Source organism: Sodiomyces alcalophilus (genome assembly GCF_042370955.1).
Source record: "Sodiomyces alcalophilus JCM 7366 unplaced genomic scaffold ACRALscaffold_9, whole genome shotgun sequence".
Lineage (NCBI taxonomy): Eukaryota > Fungi > Ascomycota > Sordariomycetes > Glomerellales > Plectosphaerellaceae > Sodiomyces > Sodiomyces alcalophilus.
In genome coordinates this window covers 1041425-1057071 of record NW_027263540.1, presented here as the reverse complement: position 1 = coordinate 1057071, position 15647 = coordinate 1041425, and the positions used below count along the sequence as shown (strand labels likewise).

Genomic DNA, 15647 nt, shown 5'->3' with positions numbered 1-15647 from the left:
TTTTCGTATAGCCTTTTACTAGGCCTAGGTTATTCTTATAGTGATTCCGTTAACTATCTTAGGGCGGCCAGGGCAGGAGTTAAGGTCGCTAGGGTAGGGTCCTTTATAGTTAATATATTAGGGGAAGTTACTATAGGCCGATTCGTGTTCCGGCTTATTATAGATACGGTAGTATTATTTACGGTGGTATAGGTATAAGCCTTGCTAGTCGTAGTACTTCGTGTATTATATAGGCGTTATTTTCCGGGGGAGCAATCTAGCTAGTCCGTTATTATAGATATAAAAGGGTTTAATCGGGGAGGCGAAGGAGGCGATCTAGGTCTAATCGGGCAGGTCGAGTCTATAGGCCTTCCTGGTGGGGAAGATCCGAACCGGCTTTTACCCTATTATAAGGGTAATATCGTGTTCTATAATATCGGGGACCGGGATAAAGCCGGAGAGCCCTTAGATCTTAGTAAGGATATAGGGAATCGTATAAGTAGCCTAAATCTAGGATCCCTTAATAGTTATTATATTAAGCAGTTTAGAAAGCTTAGCACTATAAGTAAATAGGGACGTTCGAATTCCTACGGTCTTCGCGGTAACCGCGTAACCGGTTAGAATCCGAGTCGTTACTATAATATCGCCGCTTTAAAGCGAGCAGCCCTTAATAATTCGGCGACGGATAACGGCTAGGTCTATAAGGGCGTGTTTATTATCCTATAGTATCCGGATAAAGATCCGGCGGTCCTAGAGAGCGCCCTATTAAGGTTTCTTAGGCTTTATTCGTATATCCTATAGTTTAGCTATAGCTAGTATAGGAGCTAGCGCCGGTTTTAGAGGTGCGTTTACGGTTACCGTGATAATAGCATAGGTCTTTTTTCCGTTACCGGCGGTTATTATAGTACTAGCGTTAGACTACGGTCCTTACTAGAGTCATAGTCCCTATTAGGTATCTTAGTATCCAGGCAGGGAGCTAAAGAGGTAGTCTACGAAAAGGGCGGCGTAATATTCGGTCTTTTCCGGGTACTTTTTAGCGAGTCCTTAAAGAGTGTCTATTATAGCCTTTCCTATATAGATTAGGCGCTCTTATTTAGCGAATATCGGTATAAGTCGATTTATAATATTATATAAAGGGTTAACCGGGGCGGAGATAACGGTGGGTCGGCCTAAAATTAGGGGGGGCTCGGCGTGGCTAATAGTCGTGTTAATTAGTCCGTTAGAGTTTTCCCTAGACTATGCGTAGCTAGGACGCGGTAGTCGTTTTTTAATCGCGGTCGTGACCGTAGGAGTGCCCTCTACGTTTAGGGGCGACGATAATACGAATAGCCTTTTCCTAGGGGATTTAAAGGGTAAGCCTTCTATTACGGTGATCGGGCTTAAGGCGGCTATTATCCTGGGGGCGGGGGGCCGAGAGCTAACTCGCATTAGGGTTTCGGGGGGGGCCTCGGGGGACGCGGGGGGGGCCGGCGTGGCGGCCCCCATCGCGTTAGCCTAGGCTATAGGCGGGAAATTACGGTCTAGTAGTGTTTATAGTGTGGATAGGCGGTAGGCACTAACAGTCCCAAAAGTAGGAAAATAACTAGGAAGGAGAGTTAACCACGCCTTATAGAGGTAAACGTATAGCCGAGGAGGTTAAGGGTAAGTCGTCGCTTAGGTCCCGCTAACTATACTATATCTTACTAACCACTTCTACTTACTTCTACTATAAAGCCCGCCACGCCTACGCCGTTTTCTAAGAAGATAAAGACTATAGCTAGCGCCGCTAAGAATAAAGGAAATACGACTCCCGGCCCCTTATATAGCTAACCTATCGCCTGCCCCCTAGCCCGCGCCCCCCGCCCCTATACCTGTTATACCCGCTATACCCGTAATATATAGAAATCATAGAATACCGGGAATATATAGAATACCCGGCTAGCCCGTAATGCCCGGTATAATAGGTGGTGTATACGGTATACTCGGAGTATAGGGAATACCCGGTATACCCACCACGCCTATAGCCCCCGCCCCCGCCCCCGCCTATAATTAGATAGGTGGAACTCTAGACTAGTAGCTAATACTCCTAGCCGGCGGTATAATAAACGCTTAAAAGCGTATATAGATATAGTTCCTCCGGAATATCGCGTAGGCCCTAAAGAATAATCTAGGTCCCGAATAGTAAGCGATCGGCGGCCAGTAAATAAGTTCCTACTAGATATATAGGTTTATAAGGGAATATATAGCGCGGCTACGTCTTACGTTCTTCGTTTTTTTTTTATTTTACGAGGGATACTATACCACGTCTTTAGTTTTTATTTTATTTTATAAGGGATCTTAGGTTAGTTTTTTGCTATTTTTTAGATATAGTTAATTAACGCGACCTCTTTACCGCCTCGTAATATATATCCCACGACTCGCACGCCCGCTATTAAGGTAATTTATTAGGATATAAACGAATCTATTAAGACCTCTAGGTAAATAATATTATTTACACGGTGCCTATCTTCTATTAGTAACCTATCTTTACCTAGTAAAAGAATAAATAGATATCGTATATTAGTAATATAAGATATTAAAATATAGAACTACCCGTGAGTAAAGACTAGTATACTTAAATTAACGCCGATTATCCTAAACGATTAACCCTATAACTTATTAATCGTTATTATAAAGCAGAGTCGTATAGGAAATTAACGCCGGCGGAGGATAAAAGCCAAATCCTTTTCCGCCGTGTTAAGGATAACTCGCGGGATAAGGTGGCGCTTGCCCGTATACGACCCCGATAAAATTTTTACCTCTAAGACGTTCGTTACTATACGTAAGATCACTATACGCGTACCGTTATAAAGGCCCTTCTACGGGCTTAGATTCCGTAAAAGAATAACCGGAGCCCTAATCTTAAGCTCTAGCTCAGCCGGCGGGATTAAAGCGAACTCTAAAGATAATAGGAAGTCAGGACCCTAAGCGGGAGCTATACTATTAGTATCGCTAGGTCGACTTTTAACGGTATTAGTAAAGAAGTAAGTCCGCGTATTACCCGGTAAACACTAAATTATCGTCTTATTAATATCGTTAATAGACGCGTTATAGGCGGTCAGGATTACACGATCCACGAAGACTGTGTAGTCGAACGGGCTCTACTAAAGCAGATTAACAGGATAAATATAATTATAAAGACCGATATACCCGAAGACGGCCGTAATTAAAGGGAAGAGCTTAATTAACCCACGGTAGTCTTTATAATAAAAGAGGTCGCGTAACTATCGTATAAACGCCTAATTAGCCGGGTTACTATTAATAACCCGTATATTCTAAGTAAGGCAGAGAACGCGAAGACGCGGCTAAAGGGATAACCGCTAAAAGTAAGCTTACACGATATAAGGCCGGCCACCACCTCGAATAATAGGAAGATTTAGGTAAAATCACCTCTAAACACAACCAGGATTCTACTAAAAGGGTCGCTATAGTCGCGGATATCCTATAATATATAATTAACTACTTTAAAGTAATGCCTATACTATATAGGAACCTCGTCCTATATAACTAAGGCCGTCTCCGCTAGTAAACTGGTAAGGTTAGTATTCTTCCGGATATTATAAGAAAAGGCGTTATCGATACGAATAGGAATCTTAAACCGCGAATAAGCTATACGGCCGCCTTTAAGTAAAACGGCAGTAATCCTAGATAAAGCGATATATAGAATAACCCGACCCTATAACCGGAAGTAGGCGTAGAGGCCACGATATATAAAGGTCTTCCTTATACCGCCAGGACCCTATAAGAAAAGCTAACCACCGCGACCCGACTTTACCGCGTCGATAATCTCCTAAAACACGGCCGCCTAGTTAGGGTTAAACTTCTACTCGATCTCGTTAAAAGCCGTTAGCTAAGCGGCACGATTATAATCTAGCTCGGCGGCTAAAAGGGAGTTACCTATCCTAAACTGCTAATTATAAACGGGAGTCGGCAGACTATACTCTTTAAGAGTCCTGCCCGCGTTATAGAGTCACGACTTTATAAGAAAGAGGCCGTAGTTAAGATAGGGCTACTAAAGAGACGGTGGATAACGGAGGCCCTCTCGCTTAATCCTATACCTAAGGTTATCGTAAATCGACTCTATAAAAGCCTCCTAGATAGCCAGCGGACAAGAAATATCACTAAAGGTAAGTGTAATAATAAATAGCTCTTATAAGCTATAGCTAGTCTACTAAACAGCGGCCTCTTTAAAACAGGTAACCTAGTAGCGGTTATTATAGAGCAGACCGGTAGTAACGTAGGCCTCGCGAAAAGTCCTATACAGGACCCTATTAAGTATACGTAGATCGGAAAAGGAAGTCGGGCCAGGAATAGACACTAAGAGTAGCCGTAGATAGTAAGGCTCGCCTAAGGTAGGCGGTATGTAATATAGGCGGCCGATCTAGAACCCGCGCCGCCTTAGGCGCTACTTAAACTCTTAAGGTAACCACGTATAACGGCTAGGGAAATCGTGATAGTATAGATCGCGACTATCGCTATAATCCCGATTATAGTTAAAGAAAGCCATAACCGGGCTCTTCCGCTTAGCTAACTGCCTATTAATCTAAGAGGCGGTGGTGTCTTTATGGAAATAGATCGGTTACTGCCCCTCGAGATAAACTAGTAGACGTATAATAGGCGGATACTCTTAATAAACAGGAAACTCGAATAACTATATAACTGCCTTTATAGGCCCGATATAACGATACTCTAGGTAAAGGGATGCCTCGTTCTCCCCTTCCTACGCAGTAATCTTGACTATTATTCGATCGCTACCCTTATAGATATACTTATAGATATACTTAATCGCCTTAATAGTCCCGTAGATCTCCACGTTAATATAAGCGCCGTACTTAAGTAGGAGATATAGGCTATATAGGACCACGAAACGGTTATCTAAACGGATATAGCTAAACCGGCCCTTCTTTATAATATACTAGCTAGTATCCCGGCGCCTATATTCCGGATAGCTATTATCCCGTATAACCGTCTTTAGGATAAAGGGCTTCGGGAATCCCTTAAAGCAAAGAGCGGCGGGGCTATAATCGGATTATATATATAGTATAGAAGGCCTATCGCTGCCGTATAGGCTATATACTATATTCTTCCTAATAATATCTAAAAAACGGTCGGTAGGGTCGGTCTTAACTATAAGAAGCTCTATAGAAACAGCCCTATTAATATTAGCCTGCTCTTTATATATTATAGAGGCCTCTAGAGTCAGGAAAAGGAGTATATGCTGATAAGGCAGGCCGCGTTTTTAGTATTCGATAATCCAGATAATCCCCGTAAACGCGCTAAAGAGTCCCTCGCGTAGTTCCTTCTCGAGCTTATGGCACTTTAGCTCGAAAACGCGACTAACTAAATTAGGATAATCGGTTATATCCTAACCCGGTAAAAGCTTGTGGGCGATCTCCGGTTATCCAGGGTTTACTATAAAAGTAATAAAGAAGGTTAGCGGACTAAGGGACCGAATAATCGTTATAGAATCCTGATAGCACTAAGAGATAAATCGCTACCCGCTAAGATAAGTAGCGGGCAGGATAACCCGCCAGCCTATATTACGAAGATTACTATCGCTGCGATAGGCCTAGTCTATTATACCGCTATATATATTAGCCCGTATCTAGGCCTGGTAGCGCTAGATCCAGTTAAGCTTTTTCTAATTATATAAAGCCTATAGGTCTACCAGGTACTACTAAAATAACCAGCTATACGTAAAGGGCACTAACCTTTATTACCGCCGCGGGTATAATAGGTAGCGGTAATACTATCGAAACTTCACCTCTATAATCTAATATTCGCGATTATATAGATCCCGTAGCCGTATATTCTAGTAATATCCGATTCCGCCTAGAGGATATATAAGCGGATAAGAAAGCGGTAAATACGCCGGGTATTCGTGGTTAACGCGATAAAAAGCCCGAACGCTATTTCCCGGGCCCCTCTTAGCTAGTATAATATCCCGGTAACCCCGCTAACTAGACTTATTAGGAACCACGGCGGTAACTTCGTCTATAACAGGCAGGTTCTCCCGGCGACGGTTAGCGCCCTGCTCTATAATTAACCTTATCTAGGGATTTAGTAGTACACGACCTTACTTACTAAGAGTATCGAACTATTCGCGGGCGCTAAGATAAATCCCGGTATACGGATTATATATATATAGAATACACGATAGCTCGACCAGAATCTCCCGATTAAGCGTGCCGTTAAGAGTTAGAGCGTTAGCATAGCGGTAATCGGCCGTAACTTACGGATTATAGAAATATAACTATATAAAAAAAGGAATACGCCCGGCAGGATTAAGCGGGCCGGTAATATAGTAAAGGGCGCCGTGGATCTAGAAAGCCACCAGGCCGCTAGCCAGCCGGCGACGGGTCTCTATACACTAAATAGAAGTAAACGTAAAAGCATTATTATATCGTCATATATTCTTACGGAAACCCGAGGACCTAGGATAGATATCTAGTAGAAGGCGTTTAATATAGCGGGGTAGCTACGGGATCGGTTTAATCTCTATATCGCCCTAATTATAACAGGAACTAAACTTTAGGCTCGACGCAGTAAATTCCTAACTAAATAGATAAATACATAAAGCCATAATAGAAGCCTAACCGTAACTATATACCTATAACCTCTCGCTAATCCAGTAAAGGGCAGCCTAATATTTATACTTAACCCGTATTAACCCTAGGTCAGAATACTCGACTATAACCTCGTTATTCTACGGGATCTATCTAGCCGGTTTAAGGGCACGATGTCGCGCCTAAGGCGGATTCCTTTATACCGTCTAATCCCGTAATATCACCCTATCGCCCGCGCCAGGGTTATTAGTAGGGGGGGCCGCCCTGGACCTCCTCTAATCACGGCATTTATAGCACCTATTATAAGGAACGCTAGTATAGCCTATAGGAAAGGCGGTAGTAGGCCGGTAACGCCGATAGGCATAGTAGTAATAACCCAGGGACGATATCGGCTACGGAGCTAGTCTCGGGGCTATCCTTAGGATTAGCTATACCCTGCGGGAAGTATTACGACGACCGGCAGGAGGTGTATAATCTATATAACGGGCGCTAATAGGAGGGTTAGATTGGTTTTAGGTCCCTATAGGAGGGTTTAATTAGTTTTAGTTCCCTATAGGAGGGTTAGAATATTAGTTAGATTATTGGTTTTAGTTCTAGCGCGGCCGCCTATAAAGAGCTCGACATAGTAAACAGGTAGCGTAGATCCTAGTGCTATAGGGATAATAACCAAAATCAGGGAAAGGCTTAACGGACTTATAGCTCCGGCACGCTCGCGGCGGCGGCGTAGCGGGCGGCGTAGGTTAGCTAACTATATTCCCGGCGTTCTAGATCAGGAGGAACAGGGCAGGAGACCGGTAAGTAAGACTCTATAAAGACTCTGCAAATTTTTATAGGGGCCTATAAAAACAGAAAAAAACAGAATAGTAACTTTATATCATAGTATAGCAGGCCAGTATTATAAAGGCATTCGCACGCAGAAAAGAATAGAGTGACTTCAAATTAGCTATAGGGTCTATACTAATTTAAGTACCTTTATTCTAATTATTATGATTTATATACCAGGTACAATACCATAATAGAAAGTCAGCCCGCAAACGCCTTATAAATCCCAAAAAAGGGACGTGCGCGAGGTCACTCTACTTTCTCACTAACCACACTTTGCGGGTCTAGGGACAGTAAGTATAAGAAGATCCTTTTTCCTTTTATTAAAAAGTCCCTTTATAAATAAAGGAATAGTATATCCGATCGTGATAAAGAGTCTTATTCCGGTCGTGTGGTTCTTCCGGAACAGGAATAAAGAGCTGGCCTCTTAGCATAACTCTTAGCGACCGTATTAGGAAGAATAAAGAGCTTTGAACCGTGGTATCGGAACGAACGGTTCGAATCGATTAGCTGTCTTCGGGAGATAAAGAGATTTCGTACGGTCGGAAATAAGGATCTGCGACCGGGGGAGGATAAAGAGATGGCCTGAATAGGCAAAAACGGCCTGAAAAGGCAGGGAGTCTTTTTGGTATTTCGAGTAGAATAATAGGGTAGAAAAGAGTAGATTTCCTTCTTTACTAACCCGGGCTTATAACCTTTTAGTAAATTAGGCTACCAGTAGTAGGCTATACGCGCGGAAGAGAGGAATTAAGTAAAATAACTATTCAATTCGTAGATCCGTAGGATTACTGCTTATTTTCACTTGTGTGTTAAGAACTGACTTCTGGGATTTCTTCCTGGGTCCGGGGCTGGCAAAAGACCCTGAAAGATTAGGTGGCGACTGTTACGTTAACAGCCTACGCGACGGTTATCACGCCACGTTATTAGCTTAAGTAATAACTAAGATATGGTATTTACGATACCTAGTGTATATATATAATATATATTATAAGCCAAGTATATATACACGTATAATACGTATAGTATTATAGTATAGGTTAAGCTGGTTATAAAGTAGACGTCTAGTTATATAGCTATAACCATATACTGTTTATTTTGACTTAGATATTATACTTATGATTATTATGATTATTACTTATTATAAGTATAATATCAACATTTATATATACGATTAAGGTAATTAAGGAAGCCTTCGGGGTCGTATTAACTATCGGGTCCGCCTATAGCCTAGAAGGAGGCGATAATACGGCGGGGAGCTTTATCTAAATAGGCGTTAATAAAATACCACTTCTCGCGAGGGCTCTAGAAAAGATATTAATCGAGTAGGAGCTTTTCGCGGATCTTAGACGACTAGCTCGCGTACTCTAAGCGTTTACCGTTAAACTTCTATAGTAATAGAAGTGCTTTAGTCCTAGGGTTCGAAATAGGCGTTATATCGGGTATAGACGTCGGGACGGGCGGCTAAGAGCCCTATATAGTCTTTTCTAATAGTATAGCGAGATAAGGCGTAGCTATACGTTATTAGTTTTATATCGCTTATAGTAGCTAAATAATAGTATTCTATTATTCTTAGATCTAGGTAGTTAAGGTTACGACCTAAGTCTATAGAGGGTTAATAATCTCCCTCCTTTACTCCGCGGCCTCGGGTAACTCGCCCGCTAAGCGTAACGGAGCGCTAGGAGGTGGATTAAAGTGATAGTTTATCTCTGTTAGCGTAACGTGTAGGTTTCGCTAAGCTTTAAATATATAAGCGGCTAGTTATAAGTTATTTATAAGGTAAGGCCGAATAATTAAATTATCTAAAGCTAAGGAGAAAAGAAGGAAAAGGGGAAAACTCTATAGGTGCTTATAACCTAAATATAATATCGTGGCGACCTACTAGGAACACACTATGATTAGTTAGAAGATCCGGTAGTCTACCGGATTATCTCTACGGGGTTAACCCGTAATAGCGGCTTATCTTTACTATATAAGGCAAAGATAAAATATAGGTGCAGGCCGCTAAAAGTTTCGCGAGGCGCCTTAAGGATACTAGCCTAATACCAGCGCGTATAATATTCACTATAAACGGGTGGATACTAGCATCGTTATATAGGGCCCGTAGAGTATCATAGTACCTATTCCCGTAGCTAAATTCACTATAGACTTTATTAACGCCTATATTATCGGTAATCACGTATAGCACGCCGCCGATTTACTATTTCTTATTATTATATAGCGATTAGAGAATTATATCTAAGTCGCTAAGCTAGAGGATAACGGCTATTTAGATATGGCGAAGCGCGAGGCTATAGCTAGCCAACTAACTAACAACGCCTACTCGTAATAGACGCCATTCACTACGCCTCGGCTATTAGAAAGGGCCTGACTGGGGGGCCTAGACGGATTAATATCCGGGCTACAAAATGAGGCGAAATGAGGCGTTAAGTGGATACATGAAAACAATCCTGAATGCCGGATGTACCTCTACCTACTTTGTACGTACCATATTATGAGTTCGGTGCCCAAACCATTAGAACACAGAACTCTGAAGGGCGCGTGTACTTCGTACAGGCAATTTGAGCTCTATGGCCCCAGACTTATAACAGTAAGACCACCTATGTCTTTATGAATAAACGTACCTAAAAGTGGTGTGTCCAGGTACTTATGATGGTCTACGTAGGTACGTTGCTACTTAGACAGTATATGTAAATTGCTTATGGTACTTAGAGCTTTTGGTGTTACAGCCATGAATCCACTCTCAGCCTCATTTTATAGCCCGGATATCAATCCGTCTAGGCCCCCCAGTCAGGCCCATTAGAAAGCACTATAAGGCTAACAGCTATAAAGGCCTGCTATTATTATACGACCTAGCCGGCACGGAGCTTAAGTAACGCCGCGAGGAACTCTAAATTAACGATATAGCAAGTATCCTAGCGCTATCTATACAGGACTAGGGCCTTTCTAATATAGAGCCCGACGCTCCGGATATTAAGGTCGTATAATAAGGCAGCACTAAGGAAATAGCTCGTTACCGTCTAGATATTATATTTTATTTTCTTTTATTTTCACTAAGTCCCGGGTTGTTAATTATATAAAGGAGGGATAGGCGGCCAGGCATAGTTGCTAGTGCCATAAATAGAGCTTAATAGAGTTAGGGAATTGCGTTATAGGGCGCTATTATACACTATAGTTTTTCTTTTTATATATATAGCCTCGGCTAAAATAGAGATTTCTAATAACGCCTATAACTTATTACTAGTATAATAATCGGCTATGCCGAGTCTAAGTTAGATATCGTAGACTATACGCCCAGGGGAAGCCCGCGGGACACAGGGCTTTATCTCTCCCGGGGAATATACTACGCACTACTATCCGGCACTATACCAGGACCTAAAACCAAATAGCTCTAGAATAGTCCTAGCACTATACGGGCATTAAACCCGTATAGCGCTGGATTAGTGCTAGCCCTATACTAGCACTAAACCAGTATAGCGCTGGACCGGTGCTAGCACCGTCCTAGCACTATACCCAGTATAGCACCCAGCCTTAGATAGGCCGAGGTTCCCCCGTAGATATATATAGCCGGAACCTCGCCCTCTCTCTTAGAGAATCCATCCTATTTATATATTATTTCCTGCACCCTAAGGTTACATAACTTTAATCCTCTCGTAGGTCCTATAGTACTGGCTAGCCAGAGATATATACGGTTAGTGCATATTAAAAGATATCGTGATAAATCCGGAATATATGTATACCGTTACCGAGTAGCCGGAGCCTAAGTTATTCCATGATATCTAAGTTTTCCTTAGCTTTACTAAGTTTTATATAAGGCTTATTAAGGGATACTTTAGGGTAATAACGCTGTTAACTATACTATTAAAAGGTACCTAAGCGGGTAAAAAGAAGTGACCTTTTAAGTTCCTAGATAACGCTAAGAGGGCGTTTAAATTAGTAAAGGTTATTTTCTCGTCGGCGATTATCCTACGGTAGTAGAACCCGGTACTAGATACTAGAGTCGAGACGGACGCCTTAAATAAGGCTATTTCCGGGATCCTGAGTTAGAAGTATAGGACTGGATAGCGACCGGTCGTTTATTGCTTACGGAAGCTTTCTAAGATAGAGTAACAATAGGGTATCGAGTAGTAGGAGCTATTAGCTATAATAAAGAGCCTTAAGTATTAGCGTTATTATCTTAAAGGTATAGGATAGGCGTTTATAGTGTTAATAGAGTATTAGACGTTTAAGAGTATACTAAACGCGGCGGCACAGGACATTTATAAAAGCCTTACTAGATAAGTATACCGATTATCGTTATTCGACTTTAAGATTTAATACTGCCCGGGTAAAATAAACCCGGTAAATGGGCTATTGAGACGGCCGGATTATATAGTGGATAAGACGCTATATAATAATATGGTTCTTACCTTATTATAAAGACTATAATTAGTTAGCGACCTCCTAATAAGCGTTTATGAATGGATCACGAGTATTTACCTTACCCTAATAAGTAACGCGGTAAAGATCGTATACGTTTAAGCTACTCGGGTAACGCTACCCGAATAAAGGCGTAGTAAATATAAGCGGGTATAGACTCTATAGGAGGGGGCCCTGCCTATCTTAAGAAATAAGGACGGAAAAGGGCTATAGCCACTATATCCTAATAACGGTACCTAGGGTATTATTATCGCCGCTATTACCTACTCCCGAATATAAGATATACGGTATAGGGCGACTACCTAGTAAAGGCTCGCCGATAAGTTACCGACGCCTAAGGCTAAAGCTAGAGTTATTATAATACCGGATTAGTATAGTATATATTCTATAGCTAAAGAGCTAGCTAGGAATAAAACAGTAGGTCGGTATACTATTAGTAAGGAACTAGAACATCTGATTCAAGGGCTATAGATTATTAACCCGGATTATATATCCTTAATTACGAATATTTACCGAGGGACCGCAAAAACAGCGGGGTACTCTCTTAGAGAAAAGGACGTGCTACTATTTAAAGGACGGTTTGTACTACCTATATAGGGCTCTCTAAGGGCAGAAGTTCTGCGGTAGAAGTATAATAACCCTAGGGCTAGGTATATAGGAGCGAATAAGACGCTTAAGCTAATTTCGAGAATGTTTAATCAGGTAGACTTAGCGGCGGATATTCGCGATTATATCGCTATATATTTGGCGTGTTAAGTAGTATAAGTGCTATGATATAAGCTATACGGTTAGCTATAAACGCTATCGTTACCTATATATCCGTTTTAAGAGATTAATGCATTTTTTACTGGTCTGCCGCCTATAAAAGAGGCCGATAGATAAGTATACGACGCTATCCTGATAGTCGTTAACCGGTATATAAAGTATACTCTGTTTATTCCTATATAAAAAGACCGAATAGCACCCTAGCTAGCGGCGCTATTATATAAGGAGATTAACTGCAGATTCGGTAGCCTAGAGGGTATAGTGATACACCGGGATAAGCTATATACTAGCTACTTTTTGATAGAGTTCTACCGTAAGCGGGTAAACACTTAGCGACTATCTACTATATACTACCCGTAGAAGGATAGTTAGACGGAATAAACGTATTAGTTCCTAATTAAGTACTTATAAACGATCGCCGGTAATATAATAATATAGTAGCCTATTGAGTTATTAAAAGCAGGGTTAGCTTATAATAATAGCGAGTATTCCTTATTTAGTATCTTATTATATAATGTGGAATGGAATTTATATCTCATAAATTCGATTCGAAGGAGTTAACCGACGCGCAACTTAAGTAAAAACGATGAAACTAATTGGAGAAGGAACGTAACTCCCTCCTTTATACCGTGATAGCACCGAGTAGAAGCCGTAGTGCGGACGCAGGGCTAGATACGATAAAAAGAGTAGTAGTGACCGGCCTACTACCTAAAGATTCTTTAAACCGCCCCTACTAATAGCGACCACTACTCGACTCTTACCGCCCAAACTAAGGTAATCCCGTATATAACCGAACTAAGACCGATACAGGGGCTCCGCTGGCCCCTAGAATAAAAATCCAATAAGTTAAGGCGTTCATCTAAAGTCTACTAGCTAATAGGAATATAATAAAGTAGGTTATAGAACTAATAAAGAAGCTTATTAAGCTACGCTACCTTAATAGCTAGAGCGTTAGAACGACCTCGATTATACACCTTTATACTAATATATAGAGTACGATTAGGGAGGAACTCCGAAAAGGAATAAAGCCGACCTAGACTATAATAGCCGTAACGCCGCCTACTATTACACCCCTATAGGACCTAGCCCCCCCTAAAATAATTCTAGCTTAATACTACAAAGGACTAATTATTAAATATAGAGACTAGCTAGACTAGGCACTCTAAGCCTAGTCGCTAAAAGAGATTATCTAAGCTATAAATATAGCCGCTAGCCACGATAACGCTATAACGGCTTAAAGATTACCTAGTAGCGATATATATCTAACCTTTACTAAAGGGCGATAATAATAGTCTGCCTTCGCTAACTATTAGGTTAAATAACCCTTCGGCGCTAGAGCTAAAATAGCTACCTTAACCTATCTAGTCCTAGTAGAAGCTATACCCCGTTTAATCCTAGGCCTGCTAAGTAAAAATAAGCTTTTATAGTCCTTATATACCTTTAATCCTAATATAAACATATACTAAGTAAGCACCCGGCTCCCTGGATAGGGTACCGGTAAGGTAGCGATACTATTTATTAAGACTACCTTACCAGAAGGCGTAGAGAATCTTATATAAAATAGCCCTCTATGAAAGGGCAGTAGCTACCTATATAAACCGTATAACCCTGATATAAACCTCTTATAATACTTTAACTATTTATAGTTCGAGTATAAAGCTACCTAGAGCCTAGAGACAGAGAGATACTACCGCTATTACGGTAAACCCGAGTCTACTCAGCAGAATAAGTTCGAAAACTACCTAGCGTTGGCCCCAAGGGCCGCCCGGAGGTATATCGTATATAATAAGAACCACGATACCTTAAATAATATATACTAAGTTAAGAAATAGGAAGCCGTGAGAGCCTAAGATGTATATAAGTATAACGAGATAATCACAGACCTATCGGCATATAGTCGGACCGATGGCCGCGCGTGGACCACTAATCCGAACCTACCTCTATACACACGTTAAGGGATGAGTTTAATCCCTTTAGTTAAAGTCTTAGTTTAAAGTCAGCGCTTAATTAACGAATATACTATGATCACTCTGCGATACTAAGCTATTAAGACTTTTCTATAATATCCTTTTCTTAACTAAAGTCTACGGACTTTGCTTTCGTTATAATTCTTTAACTTCCATACCTTTAAGGTACTTAGCCCGAAGATACCACTAAGAAGGACTCGAGGAACGGGTGTCCCCCCGGGGGGAGCTAATAAGGCGGACGCCGAGCAGGCGCCCGTTATACTGAAGCTAATAATAATAGTGCCTAAGCAGGGACCGGATAAACATAAGGGGTTAACGGATACGCCGGTTATGCTTAGTCCCAAAGATAGTGGGTTATAGGCCGATCGACGATCCGTCGCTAGCCCCTCGACGTTAACGTAAAAGGCGTTAAGTATAATATTTTCGTAGTATCTTTAGTAATAAAGCAAGATTAATTACGTAATTATAGAGAAGCTCGCCGAGTAACTAGCGCCCCGGCGTGATTATAAAAAACCGCCGATATATAATTATAAGCTAATTAAAGAGTTATCTATAGTTATTAAAATTAATAATTAGTTAGTAGCGATTAAGGCTAGGAACTAGTTTAGGCCTAGTGCCTTAGTGCTATAATAGATTAAATAGGCTTTAGTGAAGCTCGAATATACCTTCTAGATGTCCTAGAGGCAATATACTAGGAAGATCGCTAACCCGAATTAGGATACCTTTACGGCGTTTATTTAGTAAGAGTATTTATGCCGCGATATATAACGGTACTATTACCGTAAGGAACTTCGTAAGCTATAAGTAACCGGCGATATAACGCCGATAAAGCTATTTAATTAATAGGATAACCTATATAGGCTATTAGGCTAGGAGATAAGCGGAAGCGAAGAGTATATATATAACTATTTTAGTTAACTGCCTCTACGTATTAAGGATAAGATACGAGAGCGGAGAACTAAAGTAGATAAGGTCGTGACGCTAGCTTAAAAGGCATAGCTATTTTAGGATATAAGCCTTATTAAGAAGGCGAGTAGTAAGCGATCGGATACCGGTCGTAAAAGGACCTTATCGAACTTCTAGCGTTTAGATAGCCGCTTAAGCCGGGTAAGTA

At 41.2% G+C, this 15647-nt stretch overlaps 1 protein-coding gene across 1 annotated transcript; it reads left to right on the top strand.

The window, feature by feature from the left end:
- Positions 1–9843: 9843 nt before the first annotated feature.
- ACRALDRAFT_210260 (uncharacterized protein) lies at positions 9844–10185 on the top strand (the record flags this gene model as incomplete). The annotated part of the gene is made up of 3 exons (XM_071023109.1): positions 9844–9972; positions 10026–10047; positions 10112–10185. 3 exons carry the CDS (start codon positions 9844–9846, stop codon positions 10183–10185), a joined length of 225 nt encoding a protein of 74 aa, XP_070871310.1.
- Positions 10186–15647: the final 5462 nt, after the last annotated feature.